General features: G+C 45.4%; 3 protein-coding genes and 1 non-coding gene across 4 annotated transcripts in view; 3 read left to right on the top strand and 1 right to left on the bottom strand.

Annotated features, from left to right (window-relative positions):
• Nucleotides 1-1096: 1096 nt before the first annotated feature.
• The window catches only part of F8 (coagulation factor VIII), a 142388-nt gene continuing 121923 nt past the window's right edge, over nucleotides 1097-21561 (bottom strand). The window contains exons 23-26 of the mRNA XM_040265450.1: nucleotides 14718-14862; nucleotides 14177-14325; nucleotides 13520-13696; nucleotides 1097-2067 (exon numbers count right to left, since the gene is read on the bottom strand). Of these exons, the coding sequence (XP_040121384.1) occupies nucleotides 1912-2067; nucleotides 13520-13696; nucleotides 14177-14325; nucleotides 14718-14862 (627 nt within the window). The 3' untranslated portion in view covers nucleotides 1097-1911. The remainder of the gene's footprint in view (nucleotides 2068-13519; nucleotides 13697-14176; nucleotides 14326-14717; nucleotides 14863-21561) is intronic.
• Nucleotides 2371-2443, top strand: TRNAC-ACA. The gene has a single exon. It is a non-coding gene; the product is annotated as a tRNA-Cys (tRNA).
• On the top strand, nucleotides 16698-17022 carry LOC120881871 (histone H2A-Bbd type 2/3). Its single transcript, XM_040265604.1, is given in 2 exon segments — nucleotides 16698-16861; nucleotides 16863-17022. Coding segments are annotated over 2 exon segments (324 nt in total).
• On the top strand, nucleotides 17877-19663 carry F8A1 (coagulation factor VIII associated 1). The gene has a single exon (XM_040265583.1). The coding sequence runs from the start codon at nucleotides 18023-18025 to the stop codon at nucleotides 19106-19108; it is 1086 nt and encodes a 361-aa protein (XP_040121517.1). The 5' UTR covers nucleotides 17877-18022; the 3' UTR covers nucleotides 19109-19663.

Genomic DNA, 21561 nt, shown 5'->3' with positions numbered 1-21561 from the left:
GTGTTTCTTGACTTCCTACTTTTGCATTCCAGTCCTCTATAATGAAAAGGACATCTTTTTTGGGTGTTAGTTCTAGAAGGTCTTGGAGGTCTTCATGGAACTGTTCAACTTCAGCTTTTTCAGCATTACTGGTTGGGGCATAGACTTGGATTACTGTGATACTGAATGGTTTGCCTTGGAAACGAACAGAGATCATTCTGTCATTTTTGAGACTGCATCCAAGTACTGCATTTCAGACTCTTTTGTTGACCATGATGGCTACTCCATTTCTTCTAAGGGATTCCTGCCCACAGTAGTAGATATAATTGTCGTCTGAGTTAAATTCACCCATTCCAGTCCATTTTAGTTCGCTGATTCCTAGAATGTAGACGTTCACTCTTGCCATCTCCTGTTTGACCACTTCCAATTTGCCTTGATTCATGGACCTAACATTCCAGGTTCCTATGCAATATTGCTATTTACAGCGTTGGACCTTCCTTCTATCACCAGTCACATCCACAACTGGGTATTGTTTTTGCTTTGGGTCCATCCCTTCATTCTTTCTGGAGTTATTTCTCCACTGATCTGCAGTAGCATATTGGGCACCTACCTACCTGGGGAGTTCCTCTTTCAGTATCCTATCATTTTGCCTTTTCATACTGTTCATGGAGTTCTCAAGGCAAGAATACTGAAGTGGTTTGCCATTCCCTTCTCCAGTGGACCACATTCTGTCAGACCTCTCCACCATGACCCGCCCATCTTGGGTGGCCCCACATGACATGGCTTAGTTTCATTGAGTTAGACAAGGCTGTGGTCTGTGTGATTAGACTGACTAGTTTTCTGTGAGTGTGGTTTCAGTGTGTTTGCCCTCTGATGCCCTCTTGCAACACCTACCATCTTACTTGGGTTTCTCTTACCTTGGCGTTGGGTATCTCTTCACGGCTGCTCCAGCAAAGCGCAGCCACTGCTCCTTACCTTGGGCGAGGATTATCTCCTCACAGCCGCCCCTCCTGACCTTGGGCGTTGGGTAGCTCCTCTCCGGGAGGTCTGGTGCAGCCAGCAGTCTTCCATCATTCACATTTAAATTGCCAGTAGAAAAACAGTACTCTCAAAGGCATTTGGTTTTACATGTCAATGTTTTATTCAACTGATTATTGACTATTCCAGCAGGAATACAAAAGAGCTGGTTCCAAGAACATTTGAAAAATAGAGATGTATGCAGTCAATGGGAAAAGAATGCTACAAGAAGATGATTAAGGTCGACATTAAAGTGGTTAACCTTTTGCAGGCAGTTAAACCACATCATTTGGGGGATTAACATCTCTACCAGGCTATACAGCAAAGCAGCTTACTGATTTCTATACATTAATCTCTAATTTTCACTGACTTTTCCAGGACAGTAAACCATTTCGAACCTTATCTAGTAGGGGCAGGGCAAGGCGGGGGTTCCTCCTGGAAAGGGCATGTGGCTGACTGGAGGAATTTTCTCTCTGCTTCCACCAGCTCAGTTTCCTTCTGACTCCCCAATATTTAACTCTGTAAAGAGGGCCTCTAGTTTTCTGTCACCGTACAGAATTTCCTGGTACATCGTTGGGTCTCCTACCCGAGAGAGCCACGGAGTTTCCTCATCTTTCTAAGGAAATGTTAAAAACATGTCCTTTAGTAGCCTAATACGGTCGTGACCCTTCTTCATCACCACAGAGGAGGAAGTGACTGCCACTTCCGTAGGAGAATGCTTTCCACATGACTCCAGAGAATGCAGTCCCCATGGCAATTGATTTGGGTGGTTTCAGGGCACAGCTGCATCAGAGGCATCAAAATACAGCGAAAACTGATGGCACTGTGGGGCAGGAAGTCAGCCGGTGGAAGGGCTCACAAGGATGCTGCATTTCAGTTAGGAAAGGCTCAGGGACAGAAGGGAGGGACCAGGCCTCAGTACTGCTGCTGCGCCTCGCAACCCCAAAACTCCAGCCTCAGGGCGATATGGTGCACCCAGCTCTGCGGGTGAATCCGAAGGAAGCGGGTAAACAGCGGGGGGTCTAGAGCATTCACCACGGGGGTGAAGGAGTCTTGATTTCCCTGAAAAACCTAAAAGAGAAGAGACAGCATGTGTTAGTTGACAGGAAAATAATTACAATGCATATACACCTTCACTGGCCTTCTGCATGGTCTGGAACTCACCAATAGCTCTTCATGGGCACCCACCCCAAAGCTCAGGATGGAAGCTTTTTTCATTTTGGTTTGAGGGATCCAAGCTTCCCTAGTTCGGTAGTTCGGAATTGAACCCTGGGGGGTGACTGAATGACTTAGTCCCCTGAATGACTTAGTCTGTGCCTGGGAAAGGGCGTATGACATTCAGAATTAAGAGCCTCCTTGCTAACCTGCAGGACTTCCCTGGAGGCTCAGATGGTAAAGCATCTGCCTACAACGCAGGAGGACCCAGGTTCGATCCCTGGGTAGGGAAGAACCTCTGGAGAAGGAAATGGCAACCCATTCCAGTACTCTTGCCTGGAAAATCCCATGGACAGAGGAGCGTGATAGGCTACAGTCCATGGGGTAGCAAAAAGTCAGACAAGACTGAGCAACTTCACTCACTCACCTGCTCACTTGCTAACCTGCTGCGGAGCCCTTGCTTCCAGCTATGGCTTACCTCTGAGAACGTTCTCACCCACTTTCTCAACTAATTCAAGGAAGTTGTAAACATCATGGCATTTTACTCTCAACTACTTCAACCTGCCAAGACTTTGGGTTTAAATGTTATCTCTTTAGAGAGCTCTTCATCCTCTGAAACAGGACTCTTGTTGACTCAATCTCATCTAGATCACTTTTCTTTACAGTATTTGTTATCTTCTCATTTATCTGTTTACCTGCTTATTGACCATTACCTCTGTTTTCACCACCAAATGTCACTTCCATGACAGCAGAGGCCTTGGTCACTGATCTTCCATACATGCAAGAAATGCAGTATATACATAGCAAATATACTATAAACATTTGCTAGAGTTTCTGTGTTTGATAAAACTTTTGGGAAACAAAGAGATTCTTGGATAAATATTTTTGGTAAACTTTTGAAACCTGTACATCTTCTGTTAGGCTTATTCCTTGTTGTTTCCCCTCAAGAAACTGAAAGAATAACAGAAGGAACACTCACATCTTTAATGTACAACACACTCCAAGTCTCTGGTCTGTTTTTGTCCTTCATGATGCTGACATTTAAAAAGGCCTAGGACCATTGTGTCGATAACATCTCACATTTTAAATTTCTGTGACTATTTTCTTAATTATTAAATCTTAGTTCAACATCTTTAGTGAAAATATTAACTAGGCGATGTGTCTTTCCCACTGTATCATATCAAAGGACACATGATACTGATTCCTTCAGAGTTTGAGCCTTACTTAAGGTGGTGTCCACCACATCTCACTTAAATAAAGGTAATTACTTTCCTTTCCTTACAATCTGTGGGGTGAGGCTTTAATGCTGTATAAATATTCTCACAAGTACGTGTTGGATCATAAAGAAAGCTGAGTGCCAAAGAATTGATGCTCTTGAACTGTGGTGTTGGAGAAGACTCTTGAGAGTCCTTTGGACTGCAAGGAGATCAACCCAGTCAATTCTAAAGGAAATCAACACTGAATATTCACTGGAAAGACTGATGCTGAGCCTGAACCTCCAATACTTTGGCCACCTGATGATACGAACAGCCTGCTCATAGGGAAAGACCCTGAGGCTGGGAAGGATTGAGGGCAAAAGGAGAAGGGAGCGACAGAGGATGAAATGTTTGGATGGCATCACCGACTCAATGGACATGCATTTGAGCAAACTCCAGGAGATAGTGGAGGATCGAGGAGCCTGACATGCTACAGTCCACAGGGTTGCAAAGAGTTGGACATGACTTAGCTACTGAACAACAACAACAAAATATTCTGTTTCACATTAAGGTTTCATCCAAGGGTTTCAGTATCCACTGAAGTTCCTTACAAGTATTATATACTGTATTGATGGTTACCAATTGGTTCTTTAATTTTGTCATGTCTTCTGCATTTATTATTAATAGCTGGAATTCATCTATGGAGAAAAGCCTCTCCTCTCCCTTTGTTTCTGACCATGATTATGGACTCCTGGATTCTTTTTTCATTGTGTATATGGATGCTTAAATTGTCTCAAATTTGCCCAGTATGAACCCCTTCAAGCCAGCTCTTGTGTTCCTTTCCTATGGGTTCATTAGTCTTTGTGGCATGCCAAAATGTTCCACAACATCTAGTTTGATCTCAGGTCAAACAACAGGGAGGGAACACTGCCCCACCCATCAACAGAAAATTGGATTAAAGATTTCCTGAATATGGCCCCTGAACAACTCTCAAGTTGTACATCTTTTTTTTTTTTTTAGTTGACAGTTATGGTGACCGATGAAGCGACCCAGAGTGGACTTCCTTCCTTCAACTGTACTTCATGAGGAACTGGAGCTTTGGTACCAGCAGAGGCCCCTTGCACCCGTCTGCCTCCTAGTGGACTGCAGACGAAATTGGGTAAGTCTCTCCTGGTTCTTAAATCTCCCATATTGGTTGAGATTCTGAGTTTTATTTGGTGGTGGAGCAGGTTACCTGCCCCTCCTAGTAGGAAAGATACTGGTGGGAGGAGGTGAAATATCCGGGGCATACCCACTCATGGTCTAGACGCTGAGTGGGGCTCGGTTGAAAGATACTGAAGAATTCCCAGCCAGTCAAAAGATGTTGGGTGGGGGGCTGGCTGAATAAAACCCAGTGGAAAGGTACTGGGTAGGGGGGTTCGACTGGGAAAAAATCAAGGAATACCCGGGGCTCGGCTGAAACATACTGAGGTCACTCCATTGTAGGGGACTGAATGGTCTTGGCTGAGTGGTTAAGTAAGATGCTCATCTGACACTTTCCCTCAATTTGACTACCATTATAGAATTTGTCAGTGGAGAAGGAAATGGAAACCCACTCCAGTATTCTTGCCTAGAGAATCCTGTGAATAGAGGAGCCTGGTGGGCTGCTGTCCATAGGGTTTCACAGAGTTGGACATGGCTGAAGTGACTCAGCATGCATGCATACATTGGGGAAGGAAATGGCAAGCCACTCCAGTATTCTTGCCTAGAGAATCCTGTGGACAGAGATGCCTGGTGGGCTGCCGTCTGTGGGGTCACACAGAGTTGGATATGACTGAAGTGACTTAGCAGTAGCAGAACATGGCCCCACCCATCAGAACAGGACCCAGTTTCCCCCAGTCAGTCTATCCCTTCAGGAAGCTTCCATAAGCCTCTTATCCTTATCCATCAAAGGGCAGACAGAATGAAAACCACAATCACAGAAAACTAGTCAAACTGATCACATGGACCACAACCTTGTCTAACTCAAAGCAACTATGAGCCATGCCATGAAGGGCCACCCAAGACGGATGGGTCATGGTGGAGAGTTCTGACAAAACATTGTCCACTGGAGAAGGGAATGACAAACCACTTCAGTATTCTTGCCTTGAGAACCCCATGAACAGTATGAAAAGGCAAAAAGATAGGACACTGCAAGATGAACTCCACAGGTCGGTAGGTGCCCAACATGCTACTAGAGATCAGTGGAGAAATAACTCCAGAAACAATGAAGAGATGGACCCAAAACAAAAACCGTGCCCAGTAGTGGATGTGACTGGTGGTGGAAGTAAAGTCAAAGCTGTAAAGAACAATATTGCAAAGGAACCTGTAATGTTAGGTCCATGAATCAAGGCAAATTGGAAGTGGTCAAACAGGAGACGGCAAGAGTGAACATCAACATTTTAGGAATCAGAGAACTAAATGGACTGGAATGGGTGAATTTAACTCAGATGAGGATTATATCTACTACTGTGGGCAGGAATCCCTTAGAAGAAATGGAGTAGCCATCATGGTCAACAAAAGAGTCCAAAATGCAGTACTTGGATGCAATCTCAAAAACGACGGAATGATTTCTGCTCCTTTCCAAGTCAAATCATTCGCTATCACAGTAATTCAAGTCTATTCCCCAATCAGCAATGCTGAAGAAGCTGAAGTTGAACGGTTCTATGAAGACCTATAAGATCTTATAGAACTAACACCCCCAAAAAATGTCCTTTTCATTATAGGGGACTGAAATGCAAAAGTAGGAAGTCAAGAGTAACAAGCAAACTTGGCCTTGGACTATAAAATGAAGCAGGGCAAAGGCTAACAGAGTTTTGCCAAGAGAATGCACTGGTCATAGCAAACACCCTCTTCCAACAACACAAGAGAAGACTCTACACATGGACATCACCAGATGGTCAACAGTGAAATCAGATTGATTATATTCTTTCCAGCCAGAGATGGAGAAGCTCTATACAGTCAGCAAAAACAAGACTGGGAGCTGACTGTGGCTCAGATCATGAACTCCTTGTTGCCAAATTCAGACTTAAATTGAAGAAAGGAGGGAAAACCACTAGAGCTTTCAGGTATGACCTAAATCAAATACCTTACAATCATACAGTGGAAGTGACTAATAGATTCAAGGGATTAGATCTGATAGAGTACCTGAAGAACTATGGATGGAGGTTCATGACATTGTACAGGAGGCAGAGATCAAGACCATCCCCATGGAAAAGAAATGCAAAAAAGCAAAATAGCTGTCTAGGGAGGCCTTACAAATAGCTGTGAAAAGAAGAGAAGCAAAAAGCAAAGGAGAAAAGGAAAGATATAAGCATCTGAATGCAGAGTTCCAAAGAATAGAAAGGAGAGATAAGAACGCCTTCCTCAGCGATCAATGCAAACAAATAGAGGGAAACAATAGAATAGGAAAGACTAGAGATCTCTTCAAGAAAATTAGAGATACCAAGGGGACAGTTCATGCAAAGATAGGCTCGATAAAGGACAGGAATTGTATGGACCTAACAGAAGCAGAGGATATTAAGAAGAGGTGGCAAGAATACACAGAAGAAGTATACAAAAAGATCTTCATGACCCGGATAATCACGATGGTGTCATCACACACCTAGAGCCAGACATCCTGGAATGTGAAGTCAAGTGGGCCTTAGAAAGCATCACTACGAACAAAGCTAGTGGAGGTGATGGAATTCCAGTTGAGCTGTTTCAAATCCTGAAAGATGATGCTGTCAAAGTGCTGCACTCAATATGGCAGCAAATTTGGAAAACCCAGCAGTGGCCGCAGGACTGGAAAAGGTCAGTTTTCATTCCAATCCCAAAGAAAGGCAATGCCAAAGAATGCTCAAACTATCACAACTGCACTCATCTCACAAGCTAGTAAAGTAAAGCTCAAAATTCTCCAAGCCAGGCTTCAACAATACATGAACTGTGAACTTCCAAATGTTCAAGCTGGATTTAGAAAAGGCAGAAGAACTAGAGATCAAATTGCCAACATATGTTGGATCATTGAAAAAGCAAGAGAGTTCCAGAAACACATCTATTTCTGCTTTATTGACTATGTCAAATCCTTTGATTCTGTGGATCACAACAAACTGTGAACAATTCTTCAAGAGATGGGAATACCAGACCACCTTACTTGCCTCCTGAGAAATCTGTATGCAGGTCAAGACGCAACAGAGCTGGACATGAAACAACAGACTGGTTCCAAATTGGGAAAGGAGTATGTCAAGGCTGTATATTGTCACCCTGCTTATTTAACTTCTACGCAGAGCACATTGTGAGAAATGCTGGGCTGGATGAAGCACAAGCTGGAATCAAGATTGTCAGGAGAAATATCAATAACCTGAGATGTGCAGATGACACCACCATTATGGCAGAAAGTGAAGAACTAAAGAGCTACTTGACAAAATGAAAGAGGAGAGTGAAAAAGTTAGCTTAAAACTCAACATTCAGAAACGAAGATCATGGCATCCAGTCCCATCACTTTATGGCAAATAGATGGGGAAAGAGTGGAAACAGTGACAGACTTTATTTTCTTGGGCTTCAAGATCACTGCAGATGGTGATTGCAGCCATGAAATTAAAAGACGCTTGCTCCTTGGAAGAAAAACTATGACCAACCTAGACAGCATAAAAAAGCAGAGACATTACTTTGCCAACAAATGTCAGTCTAGTCAAAGCTATGGTTTTTCCAGTAGTCATGTATGGCTGTGTGAGTTGAACTATAAAGAAAACTGAGCACCAAAGAATTGATGCTTTTGAACTGTGGTGTTACAGAAGACTCCTGAGAGTCCCTTGGACTGCAAGGAGATCCAACCAGTCCATCCTAAAGGAAATCAGTCCTGAATATTCACCGGAAGGACTTATGCTGAAGTTGAAACTACAAAACTTTGGCCACCTGATGGGAAGAACTGACTCATTGGAAAAGACCCTGATGCTGGGAAAGATTGAAGGCAGGAGGAGAAGGGGACGACAGAGGATGAGATGGTTGGATGGCATCACCAACTCAATGGACATGAGTTTGAGCAAGTTCCAGAAGTTGGTGATGGACAGGGAGGCCTGGCGTGCTGCAGTCCATGGGGTTGCAAAGAGTGGGACATGAGTGAGTGACTGAACTGACTGACTGAAGATGTTCCAGCATCACCTAGTATCTTCCTAGCTCCAGTCTTGGCATCTCTGAGAGGCAAGCTTCCTTTTACTAGGACATGCTATTTGTAAACCAAGACTCTTCTGGGTTAGCTGAGGCTCTGCTCCAGGCCAAGGCTCACATACACTGTGTCTTCTCAGGTTGGACATTTTAATCTCATGGCAGAGAGCAGAGTCAGAAGAGAGTGAGCCAAATACATGATCACACTGCAAGTTTCTGTCTGAAATTGGTGTATATCATGTGCATTTACATTACATTGGTCAAAATGAGTCCTATTCTCAAACCCAAAGTCAGTGAAATTGTCTAAGAAGGAGGAAGTGAAAAATCAAGGATAATGCCTTTTACCTCATCTGCTATTTCTGTTCACTTGTCACCAGCAATACAGTGATTTTATGTGGCAGATACATAAGAGGTTTGGGTGGCTGGGTAGGTTTCTTAGCCTGTGAGCAACCTCTCTTGTTGATAGAGAAAAGTGTAATTTTTTAATAGATGGGGCAATAAGATATGTCTTGTGATGGTTTTTGCTTTTTCAGAAAACTTTATTTCCACCACTTGACTTCTTCTTTTTTTTTAATCACCAAGCCTCCAAGAGATCTATCCTCCTTCACCAGAAACAGTGCCACCTCTAGTCCCACATATTTTCCATCCTTTTCCTTTCAGATCTCCAGAAGCCAAGGCTATGACACAGGAGAGCTCAAATTTTGTCACTGAGGGTCAGACTTTGTCTTTTTAGAAGTGATTTTCTCTGTGTTCTATCACAGTCTCTCCTGGACTCTCCTCTGTAGAGCTAGCTTTGCATGTTTATTTTCCACTTAATTTTTGTAAATTGAAACTTACAGCATTCTTTCTCTTCTAGTTATTCTGTGAGTTATGAGTGTTTTTATTTGCAATACTTAAATATATATTTATATATTTATTATGTATAATATATTTAAATATAGCTACAGACAGATATATCTGGTAAAGATTGAAGGCATGGGGAGAAGGGGATAACAGAGGATGAGATGGTTGGATGGCATCACCGACTCAATGGACATGAGTTTGAGTAAACTCTGGGAGTTGGTGATGGACAGGGAGGCCTGGCATGGTGCGGTTCATGGGGTTGCAAAGAGTCGGACACAATTGAATGGCAGCCATTCTGTCCGGTGTGAGATGGTACATCATTGTGGTTTTGATTTGCATTTCTCTGATAATAAGTGATATTGAGCATCTTTTCATGTGTTTGTTAGCCATCTGTATGTCTTCTTTGGAGAAACATCTGTTTAGTTCTTTGGCCCACTTGTTTTTGTTTTTTTTTTTAAATCACTTCACTGCTTTATTTTGTTATTATTATTATTATTTTTTTTTACTTTACAATATTGTATTGGTTCTGCCAACCATCAATATGAATCCGCCATGGGCATATGCGTGTTCCCCATCCTGAACCCCCCTCCCACCTCCCTCCCCGTACCATCCCTCCGGGTCATCCCAGTGCACCAGCCCCAGGCATTTGGCCCACTTTTTGTTTTGGTTGTTTATTTTTCTGGTATTGAGCTGCATGAGCTGCTTATATATTTTTGAGATTAATTCTTTGTCAGTTGTTTCCTTTGCTATTATTTCCTCCCATTCTGAAGGCTGTCTTTTCACCTTATAGCTTCCTTCATTGTGCAAAAGCTTTTAAGTTTAATTAGGTCCCATTTGTTTATTTTTGCTTTTATTTCCATATCTCTGGGAGGTGGGTCATAGAGGATCTTGCTGTGATTTATGTCAGAGAGTGTTCTGCCTATGTTTTCCTCTAAGAGTTTTATAGTTTCTGGTCTTACATTTAGATCTTTAATCCATTTTTAGTTTATTTTGTGTATGGTGTTAGAAAGTATTCTAGTTTCATTCCTTTACAGGTGGTTGACCAGTAAATGGATTGTCTTTTCTCCATTGTATATTCTTGCTTCCTTTGTCAAAGATAAGGTGTGTGGATTTATCTCTGGGCTTTCTATTTTGTTCCATTGATCTATATTTCTGTCTTTGTGCCAGTACCATGCTGTCTTGATGACTGTAGCTTTGTAGTATAGTCTGAAGTCAGGCAGGTTGATTCCTCCAGTTCCATTCTTCTTTCTCAAGATTGTTTTGGCTATTTGAGGTTTTTGTGTTTCCATACAAATTGTGAAATTGTTTGTTCTAGTTCTGTGAAAAATACCATTGGTAGCTTGATAAGGATTTTGTTGTATCTATAGGTTGCTTTGGGTAGTATACTCATTTTCTCTATTTTGATTCTTCTGATCCATGAACATGGTATATTTCTCCATCTATTTGTGTCATCTTTGATTTCTTTCATCAGTGTTTTATAGTTTTCTATATGTAGGTCTTTAGTTTCTTTGGTAAATTTATTCCTAAGTATTTTATTTTTTCGTTGCAATGGTGAATGGAATTGGTCCTTAATTTCTCTTTCTGTTTTCTCATTGTTAGTGTATAGGAATGCAAGAGATTTCTGTGTATTAATTTTATATCCTGCAACTTTACTATATTCATTGATTAGCTCTAGAATTTTCTGGTGGTGTCTTTAGGGTTTTCTATGTAGAGGATCATGTCATCTGCAGACAGTGAGAGTTTTACTTCTTCTTTTCCAATCTGGATTCCTTTTATTTCTCTTTCTTCTCTGATTGCTGTGGCTAGGACTTCCCAAACTATGTTGAATAGTAGTGGTGAGAGTGGTCATCCTTGTCTTGTTTCTGATTTTAGAGAAAATGCTTTCTGTTTTTTTGCCATTGAGGATAATGTTTGCTGTGGGTTTGTCATATCTGGCTTTTATTATGTTGAGGTATGTTCCTTTTATGCCTGCTTTCTGGAGAGTTTTTATCCTAAATGGATGTTGAATTTTGTCAAAGGCTTTCTCTGCATCTATTGAGATAATCATATTTTTACCTTTCAATTTGTTAATATGGTGTATTATATTGATTGATTTGCAAATATTGAAGAATCCTTGCATGCCTGGGTTAAAGCCCACTTGGTCATGTTGTATGATCTTTTTAATATGTTGTTGGATTCTATTTGCTAGAATTTTGTTGAGAATTTTTGCATCTATGTTTATCAGTTATATTGGCCTATAGTTTTCTTTTTTGTGTGGCATCTTTGTCTGGTTTTGATATTAGGGTGATGGTGGCCTCATAGAAGGAGTTTAGGAGTCTACCTTCCTCTGCAAATTTCTGGAAGAGTTTGAGTAGGATAGGTGTTAGCTCTTTTCCAAATATGTGGTAGAATTCACCTGTGAAGCCATCTGGTCCTGGGCTTTTGTTTGTTGGAAGATTTTTGAGTGCAGTTTCAATTTCTGTGCTTGTACTTGGTGTGTTCAGATTTTCTATTTCTTCCTGGTTCAGTTTGCAAAGGTTATACTTTTCTAAGAATTTTTCCATTTCTTCCAAGTTGTCCATTTAATTGGCATATAATTGCTCATAGTAGTCTCTGTTGATTTTTCATATCTGTGTTGTCTGTTGTGATTTCTTCATTTTCATTTCCAATTTTATTGATTTGATTCTTCTCCCATTGTTTCTTGATGAGGTTGGCTAATGGTTTGTCTATTTATCTTCTCAAAGAACCAGATTTTCATTTTGTTGATTTTTGCTATAGTCACCTTCATTTCTGCTCTGATTTCTATGATTTCTTTCCTTCTACTAACTTTGCAGTTCTTCTATTCTTTTTTTTCCAGTTGATTTAGGTGTACAGTTAGGTTGTTTATTTGATGTTTCTCTTGTTTCTTGAGGTAGGCTTGTATTACTATGAACTTCCATCTTTGCACTGCTTGTATTGAATCCCATAGGTTTTGGGCTGTCTTGCTTTCATTTTCATTTGTTTCTAGGCATATTTTGATTTCCTTTTTTATTTCTTCCGTGATCTGTTGGTTATTCAGAAATGTGTTGTTTATCCTCCCTATGTTTGTATTTTAATAGTTTTTTTCCCCTCTAGTTGACATCTAATCTTACCACATTGTGATGATTTGTTTTGAATTAAATTTTGTATATAATGTGTGTGTGGTATCTTCATTCTTTTGCATGTGACTATCCAGTTTTACTGGGGCTTCCTAGGTGACTTAGTGGTAAGGAACCCACCTGCCAATGCAGGAGATGCAAGACATGTGGGTTTGATTCCTGGGTCGGCAGGATCCCCTGGAGAAGGAAATGGCAACCCACTCCAGTATTCTTGCCTGGAGAATCCCATGGACAGAGGAGCCTGGTGGGCTATAGTCCATAGGTTGCAAAGATCAGTCAGCTCTTCTGGGTCTCCAGCTTGCTGATGCAACCTGCAGATCTTGTCAGCCTCCATAATCATGTGAGTCAACTGGTTCTGTTTCTCTGGAGAATCCTTACTAACATACTCATATAAGTGGAACTATACAACATTTGTAGTTTTATATATGCTGTATTTCATTTAGCATGTTTTCAAGGTTCATCCATGTTTTAACATGTATCAAAGATAAACCCTTTTTAAAATAGGAATGCCCTCTAAAACATGTATTATCAATACTCTAGTCCACTAAACTGCCAGAAGCATAAGTGTTTAATTCAGCCTTGAGGGAACAAGAAATTCTTCTTGGAGGAGATCATGTCTATCTCAGGTTTGAAAAAATGAGCCAGGTGAAAGGGTCAATAGGAAGCACCTAAAAAAACGTTCTAGGTAGAAGAAATAGTATGTATACAAATGTAGTGTGAGAAAGAACATGGTGTTTTCAGAGACCTGAGGGTTTCTTAGTATGAGTGGGACTTAGAGAGTAAAGGAGCAAGTGGCAAGAGACTGCACTAGGAGATTGGTAAGGTTCATGCCATGGTTAATTCTTGCTGGATCTAAGTTGAGTTGTTGCTGCTGATACAGATCATTAAGCATTCTGTGAATAAACTCATTTTTCTTCACCCTCTGATGCTTGCCACCATCTTGAATGACATCAACATCCCTGAGAATAATCAACTTTTGGCTCTACTCTGCCTTTCATAGTGTCCTAAATGTCAAGTGCTAAGAGAGGTTTTGTGCCTATGAAATCAGCATACCTTCACTTTGCCATTCTGAAGAAATGGAGTCCAGTTATGGCCCTCTTGACTACTGGATATAAGGAACTCCTTCACATACATGCTGGTAAGCAGAGATTTCACCCCTTGGGTGGTTATTCCTGTAACTCTCATTGTCTTCTGGAAGTCCACTTGTAGCCACTCTTTTGGATTATTCACCTGGGGAAGTTAGAGTAGTATCTTGTTGATCACGATTTGCTCCCAGAAATCATCAAATGCCTTCTTAATCATAACTCAGCACTTATCACTCTGCATATTAATTATATTTTTGCCAGTCCCCTGTATTAGACTCAAAGCAAGCAACTGGGGTTACCCACTTATAGCTGCCCAGTAAATGTTCACTGAATGAATGTATGAGCAATATACAGGCTGACAAATATTAGCCCAGTACTGCATACAGATATTTTGTTTCCAGGAAGAAATGATCCCTAATAGGGATGAATGTTGTGTGAATGCATATGGCACATCCACTAAATATCTGTGGGGTTTTCCATGCATAGTCACCTTTCCTTGACACTCTTGGTGGGAACAACCAGGCGATGGAAGTAGCTGAAGAAACAGTTCAGAGCTTTCCTTATTCTTTCCCAACCACTGCTCCTTATTCTGAATCAGTTAAATAGTAAATTTGTTCCCTCTTACCTGGGGTCTCCAGGCATTTGTCCTCCCTTGAAGGTTAAGTCGGGCTTGTGAAGGAGACCAGGTGGCAAACATGTTCCTTAAGTGGGATGAGGCAGTAATCTGTGTATCTGCTATAGCTTTATTCTCCATTCCCAGTGGCATGTTGCAACCTTGAAGAAATGGAACAACAGTGTCATTACAAGAACAGGTTGCAGCCAAAGTTCTGCCTCCACTGACATTCTAGTTGTCATCATGACATCATTTTCCAGGCATTAACTTTTGGATGTTATTGTTAACATGCCCTGGATTTTCTGGTCAGCTCTGCTAAGCTCTGTTGGGCTTTGATTTGCCTTGTTAATAGTAGTGTAGGATATAGCTGACCCTGGGGAATTCCATGGTTAGGATGAGCAAATGATGGGTTTGCCCAGGACTGTACTGGTTTTAGCATCGAGACTTCTGTGTCCTGGGAAACATCTCCCTCCCCGTCTCAGAAAAACTAGTATGGTTAGTCATACTACCCATGGGTGGGAGTGGGAAGTACATGGGATGACTCGAAACTTACTATTTAAATCACAGCCCATCAACTCCATGCGAAGAGTGCTGCGGATGCTGTAATGCGTTGGGTGCAAACGGATATATCTAGCAATAATTGGAGGGTTAAAAATATTGTGTTTTACTCCAGATGAATCCACATTGCCAAAGAACACCTGTAAAATGAAGACAGAATAAGAAGCAATTCCTCCCAATCAAGTTTTTTTCTTCTAAATTTGTTTGTGCATTTCTCAACAGCCCCCTGGTGGCTCAAATGGTATAGAATCTGCCTGTGATCCAGGAGACTTGGTTTGATCCCAGGGTCAGGAGGATCCACTGGAGAAAGGAATGGCAACCCTCTCCAGTATTCTTGCCTGGAGAATTCCATGGACAGAGGAGCCTGGTTGGTCCCAGGCCATGGGGTCACAAAGAGTCAGACATGGCTGAGTGAGTAACACATTCACTTTTCAACAGCACCCAACACTCAAAACCATCCTGGCTAGACAGGTGTTAGAATACAAAAGATGAAGGAGAAAAATTATAGGAAGAAGAGTGGATCAAGGGAAATTAGGTCTGTGCAGGTGATGTAGTCTACACTGGGGTCCTGTAAAATGTTCATCAAACTCCTAATTTATCCACCCCTTCCTTTCCAACTTCATAACCAAAAATTTGTTTTCTATACTTACGACTATTTCTGTTTTTAAATAAGTTCATGTGCATCTTTTCTTTAGATTCCACATATAAGCAATATCATGTGATATTTGTCTTTCTCTGTCTGACTTACTTTACTCATTATGTCAATTTCTGGGCACAGCACTATTTTTGATAAGTAGATTGGCTTCATTTTAACTTCAATTCTTATGTCTTGATTAAGAAGACATAGGAAGACAAAGTATCTAGATATTTAATGCAATCCCTATGGAACTCACAATGCTCCATTTTACAGGAATGTAAAAGCCAACCCTAAATAGATATGGAATTTCAAGGGGCCCTGAATAGCCAAAATAATCCTGGAAAGAAGAAAAAAGTTGGAGGACTCAACTCTGGATTTCAAAACTTATTCCAAAGCTACAGTTATTAAAACTGTGTGGTATTAGCGTAAGGATAGACACACAGCTCAGTGGAATAAAGAATCTGGAAATAAACTCAATTTATTCATGTATATAAATCCCAAAGAGTTGAAAACACGCATTCAAAAAGAACCCATACAGGAATGTCTGCCACAGTAGGCACAAGAGAGAAGTCACCCAAATGTCCATCCACAGCTGAGTGGATACAAAACATGTGTGGTCTAGCCATACAGTGGAATACTATTCATCCAGGAAAAGGAAAGAAGTGCTGATTTGTGCTACCACGTGCATGGGCCCTATGCTCAGTGACAGCAGCCAGACACAGAAGGCCACCTATTTATTGTATGCCTCCATCTCTGGGAAGTCTCCAGAACAGGCAAAGGGCTGTGGATAGGAACCTGACGAGTGCTTGCCTAAGGACTACAGGGGTAGGGTGGGGGAAACTGCAGGAGTGGGCAGTGGGGAGTGACTGCCTGGCCGGGACAGGGGTTTCTCTTTGTGGTGGTGCCAACGTTTTGGAACTAGATACAGTGGTGATGGTGGTCCAGCACCGCCAGTGTATACTTGGTGCTACTGGGTAGTCTGCTGCCTTCTCTGTACAAAGGTCTCCTCCTGTGGAAAGGGAGAGTTCCGACAAAGAAAGGGTCCAGTGGGCAGGGTGAGCAGGATTCTGCCAGCGTCATGTCTTTGTAGGCTCAGGCCTACGGGGGGGGTGGGGTGGGGTGGGGGGGCATGGGAAATCGGTGATCTTAGGGAGTCTGCCTATCACAGACTGTGTGCCCCGACCAATGAGGGGCCAGTCCATGGTTGCTAGGAAATGGAGTAGAGGTCTGAGAGTACCGGTTGTCTTGAGAGGATGGGACCAGCTGACTCATCCCGCGGCACCTCATCCCACCGCACTGCAAAGCGAGGCCTCGGAGAAAGCGGGATCAACGGTCAGCATGCCCAGGGAAAGGGGCCATTGAAAGTCGTCTGGTCGCTGCTCCCGCACCGCCTGTGCCGAGCTGTCTTTCTCCGTGAGCCACATGGAGCGCCTCCTGCGGGAAGGCCACTACGCCCAGGGCCTGAGCTCGTCCGCACCCATCTTCCTAGCAGCCATCATGTGGCACTGCCAAGGTCCTGGAGCTGGCAGGCAACGAGGCCCAGAACAGCGGTCAGAGGTGCATCACCCCAGAGCTGGTGGGCATGGCGGTTCACCACAATGTTCTGCTCAGCGGCTCTTTTGGGATGACAACCATCTCCCTGGTGGCCCCAGCCCGGCACTAGCTGCTCAACCACCTGGGTCCCGGGTCCCGGGCCCCTAGACGGGCCCCCCCCCCGCTGTTGGGCGCCAGGCCTGCTCACTGACCGACCGCACAGCCCGGTGCCTCGGGCCCAGTCGTGTCGAATCAATAAGTGTTTCAAGACATCCCGGTGTGTGCTTCAGTCACTTGGCCTGGGAGGTGGAGGTGGGACACCTCTCCTTCGAGAGGTGGGGGTCCGGGGTCTGACTGGAGCGGAGGGGGAGTGTTGTGAGTATGGGTGGAGTTGGGGATGGCAGGCAGAGAGGAGCGGTCGCCCACGGTGACAGCGCATGTGGTGGCCCTGGTGAGAGAAGCTGGCTGTGGCAGGGGTGCGGTGGAGTGGGGTCTGGTTGGGGGGGAGGCCGGGGAAAGGAAGGCTCCCCCGTTGGCTCTGAGCAAGTAGGAGCCAGGCCGAGTCCCCAGAGGGACCGGGGTCCTGGCGGTGACATTCAAGACCGAGAGGACGGCGTCTTGGTAGGGTGAAAGTGCCAAGGTTACCGTCCGCCCCGCAGCGTGGGATGCAGGGATGGTGGACAGCGTGCTTGACACGGAGGGGTTCCCATGCGCGTAGGGCCTAGATGCCCATGGGGGCAGGGGCCTAGACCACAAGACTGCGGCAGAATGAGGACTGGGGAGGGCGGGACACAACCCGCACGTATGCAAAGTCGGCATCAGGGTCACGCGGGGCCACCAGTTGACTTTTTGGTCGTGTGCCTTTAAAGATGCCTGGAGATGCCCTGCTTGACAACCTGCGGGAGCAAACTGTCACCTAGCAACGGCCGGCTCCCAGCCAAGACCCTCTATTTGCATACTGCGCCGGCAGCCAATCACGGCCCCACTTCCGTGCCCGCTCTTTTGCATATCACCCCGGCGACGGGAGCGTCAGGGCGGCCGGGCCGGCGCCGTCGCGCTATGGGCCCGAGCCGGACGCACGGTCGCCTCCCGGTTGCGTCAGCGCGCCTGGAAGCGCCGGGGTGGCGAAGATGGCGGCTTCCGCGGCCAGCCTGGGCGGCGGCGGTGCGAGCCCGGGGCCCGAGCCAGGGGACTTCTTGGCCCGCTACCGCCAGGTATCCAACAAGCTCAAGAAACGGTTCCTGCGGAAGCCGAACGTGGCGGAGGCCGGCAAGCAGTTCGCCCAGCTCGGCCACGAGCTGCGCGCCCAGGAGTGCCTGCCGTACGCGGCCTGGTGCCAGCTGGCGGTGGCGCGCTGCCAGCAGGCGCTCTTCCACGGGCCCGGCGAGGCGCTGGCGCTGACCGAGGCCGCGCGCCTCTTTCTGCGGCAGGAGCGCGACGCGCGCCAGCGCCTGGACTGCTCCGCCAACGCTGGGGAGGCCCTGCAGGCTGCTGCCGCCGCGCTGGGCGCCGCCGTGCGCCTGCACCTGGAGCTCGGGCAGCGGGCCGCGGCCGCCGCGCTCTGTCTCGAGCTGGCGGCCGCCCTGCGCGACCTGGGCCAGCAGGCCGCCGCCGCCGGCCACTTCCAGCGCGCCGCGCGGCTGCAGCTGCCCCAGGGGCCCCTGGCCGCCTTGCAGGCGCTCGGCCACGCCGCGTCCTGCCAGCTGCTGGCGCGGGACTACAGCGGCGCGCTGGCACTCTTCACGCACATGCAGCGCCTGGAACGGGAGCTCTGCGGTCTCCCGCCACAGCCCCCGCAGCCCGCCGCCTCCGGCCCTCCGCTCCCGCTGCTCCTGCCCGGCGCGGGGCCGCCGGCTGCCGCCGCTCCGGCCGCGCTGGGTGCCTTCGCCGACGTGCTGGTCCAATGCGAGGTGTCCCGCGTGCTGCTGCTGCTGCTCCTGCAGCCGCCGCCCGCCAAGCTCCTGCCGGAGCACGCGCACACCCTGGAGAAGTACGCCTGGGAGGCCTTCGACGGCCACGGGCAGGACAGCAGCGGCCCGCTGCCCGAGGAGCTCTTCCTGCTGCTACAGTCCTTGGTCATGGCCACGCACGAGAGGGACACGGAGGCCGTCAAGTCGCTGCAGGTGGAGATGTGGCCCCTGCTGAGCGCCGAGCAGAACCACCTCCTGCACCTCGTTCTGCAGGAAACCGTCTCCCCGTCGGGCCAGGGGATCTGACGAATCCCTGACAGGAACCCAGCCACGCTGTGCCTGTTCCCGAAACTCAGGCACCGGCCTGCGCGTTTGCGGGAGCACGAAAGATCTTGATTCTGGCGCTTTTGCTTCTGCAGTGTATCTTACTTGTCTTGCCACCGTAGGAATGTAGTTGACTAAAGTCACCTTGTTTCCATAACAGTGGCAGAAAAAAAAAAAAAACCCATATAATAGAATCGGAGGACACAGCTCACCTCACCAGAAATTTCAACATAAACTGGAGAATCCCTTGGGTTCCTTTTCACCCAATTGTCCCCCGACCCCGCTCCGCGACCCGCCCCCCACCCCAAGGCTCCCCTCTCCCCACAGCCTTGTTTCCGACAGGATTTATTTGCATAGCTCTAGCTGCATGATTTTTTTCATGGTGACTTTGATTCCTTAGTGTATTGTGATGTCTGCCTGCATGATCGCCCAGTTCCTCCTTTGTTCCATGCGCCTCATACGTTGGAATCGTATTCAGTACTCCGCGGTTGTCACTACAGCCCTCAATCCATGATAAAGCCTTTCTGACACTCCTGACTTGTGGTTTAGATTGATCTCCTCTGTAAAATGGGACTAGCTTATCTACCTGTCAGAAGGCAGAAGCACAAACAGTTCCCTTTTAGATCCGAGGTGGATTCATTCACTCGAAATGGACACTGTGCCTTTGAATCTACAGAGATCATTTGCGATGTGGTCCTTAGCTGCAATGCATATGTTTTCGGTACAAACGAGGTGGGCCTGGGAGTAGGGGTGAGGGCGGGGTGAGCTCCAGCACAATGGTGTCAGATGTGCACTGGAGTTTTTAGTTGCGGTTGTTCCGAGAGGTCCAGGTAATCCACATGGGCAGGTTTTACTTGTAGTATGGACCCTTCTACAAATCTTCAACTCAAATATATGAAATCAGCATGCTTCTTCGGTCTAGTGTGATCACGTATATGCCAGACTGTGCCCTTGGTCCCCAGAAGCAGGGTGGCGTTCCATTTTTAGACACTAGATTTCTGGTCCAAATGATACATGCAAACTGATTTAGCTGTTTTCTCAGGTTTTCTTTAGCGCTGAGTGTGATGACAAGAACTCTTTAGAATATATTCTTATTCTCTTCCATTCAGTTTGGGAAAATGCATCCTTTAGGCTGAAGTTGTAGACAGCAGTAATCTTTTGGGGGTGAGTTTTAAGTACTCAGTTTAGGAATCTTTCTTTTGCATATTTGGTGGGGAGGGGGAATATGTGGAGTGTTGTATGAGATAAGTGCCCCCAAATGGGTGGGACTTTTAGGGTATGCTTTTGGACCTCTATTTCAGCAGTGTGGAAGCAGTGGCTAAGCAAGTATAGGGGAGCCCACAGGAGACAGATGCAGGCACCCCTCCTGTGCCCTCACGTGGCTGCCAGGCAGGGTCCTTCCAAGCCCTAAAAGCCCAGTCCAACTTATTGCCAAGGCGGTGAGGGTGCACGCTCCCTTGTGTGTTTGCTTTTTCTGGGACACTCAGCCCTGGCTGCCTCCCTTACCATCCTTAGGACAAGAATGCTCAGGAATGAATTATGGAGTGTGCCTGGTGAGAGCATTTGGGTTTAGGTGCAAAGTAAAGCCTCCTTTGTTGTTTAGTCACTAAATCATGTCTGACTCTTTGTGACCCCATGGACTGTAAGCCCACCAGGCTCCTCTGTCCATAGGATTTCGCAGGCAAGAATACTGGAGTGGGTAGCCATTGCCTTCTCCAGGGAATTTTCTCAAGCCAGGGATGAAACCTGCATCTCCTGCATTGGCAGGTAGATTTTTATTACTGAGCCACCAGCGAAGCCCTTAAAAGCTTGCTTTGAGGGAGTGAGGTGAGGAATTACCACAGAGCCTGGTATTGCATATTCAAGCCTAACTTTAGAAAACACTAAAGGCTGTTTTCTATTTGCCATTGGCTCATTTATGTATCTTCTTCAGACACTTTGTAGTACAGAGAGCTGGGCTAAGGCCACATCAGTGATTTTGACAGAATTCTCTTGCTCTATATCATCACCTGGTGTCAACATTAACACTGATTTCTAACACAACCAAAGATAAATATTTTAAAAGGACAGGATTAGTGTTCTTTTAAACTTGAAAACCAAAGGGAAAGATCTGCATCACTGACAGTTCAAAATTCACATTCAAAATATTATGAAATATTGAAAATAGTAGCCAGTGAAAGCAATGATCTTTAGAAGGTGTTGGGTTCTTTTACTCCCTTTATGAGGGACTTCTGTGATGAGATATTGCTTATGAAAAAATATTTTGCATGTAAATGGTTGCCCAGGTGGTTTACACCTGGTTTCCTGGGGTTTCCAGGTGGCACAGTGGTAAAGAATCTGCTTGCTGATGCAGGAGACTCGGGTTTGATCCCTGGGTGGGGAAGATCCCCTGGAGAAGGAAATGGCTACCCACTCCAGTATTCTTGCCTGGAAAA

The sequence above is a fragment of the Oryx dammah genome, unplaced genomic scaffold, assembly GCF_014754425.2.
Source record: "Oryx dammah isolate SB20612 unplaced genomic scaffold, SCBI_Odam_1.1 HiC_scaffold_23, whole genome shotgun sequence".
In the NCBI taxonomy this organism is placed as follows: domain Eukaryota; kingdom Metazoa; phylum Chordata; class Mammalia; order Artiodactyla; family Bovidae; genus Oryx; species Oryx dammah.
The sequence above is the reverse complement of the archived record's forward strand: the minus strand, read 5'-3'. Positions and strand labels throughout refer to the sequence as shown.

Excerpts from the sequence above, each read along its gene's own strand:
- F8A1 (XM_040265583.1), top strand. The coding sequence starts at position 18,023 with ATGGCGGCTTCCGCGGCCAGCCTGGGCGGCGGCGGTGCGAGCCCGGGG.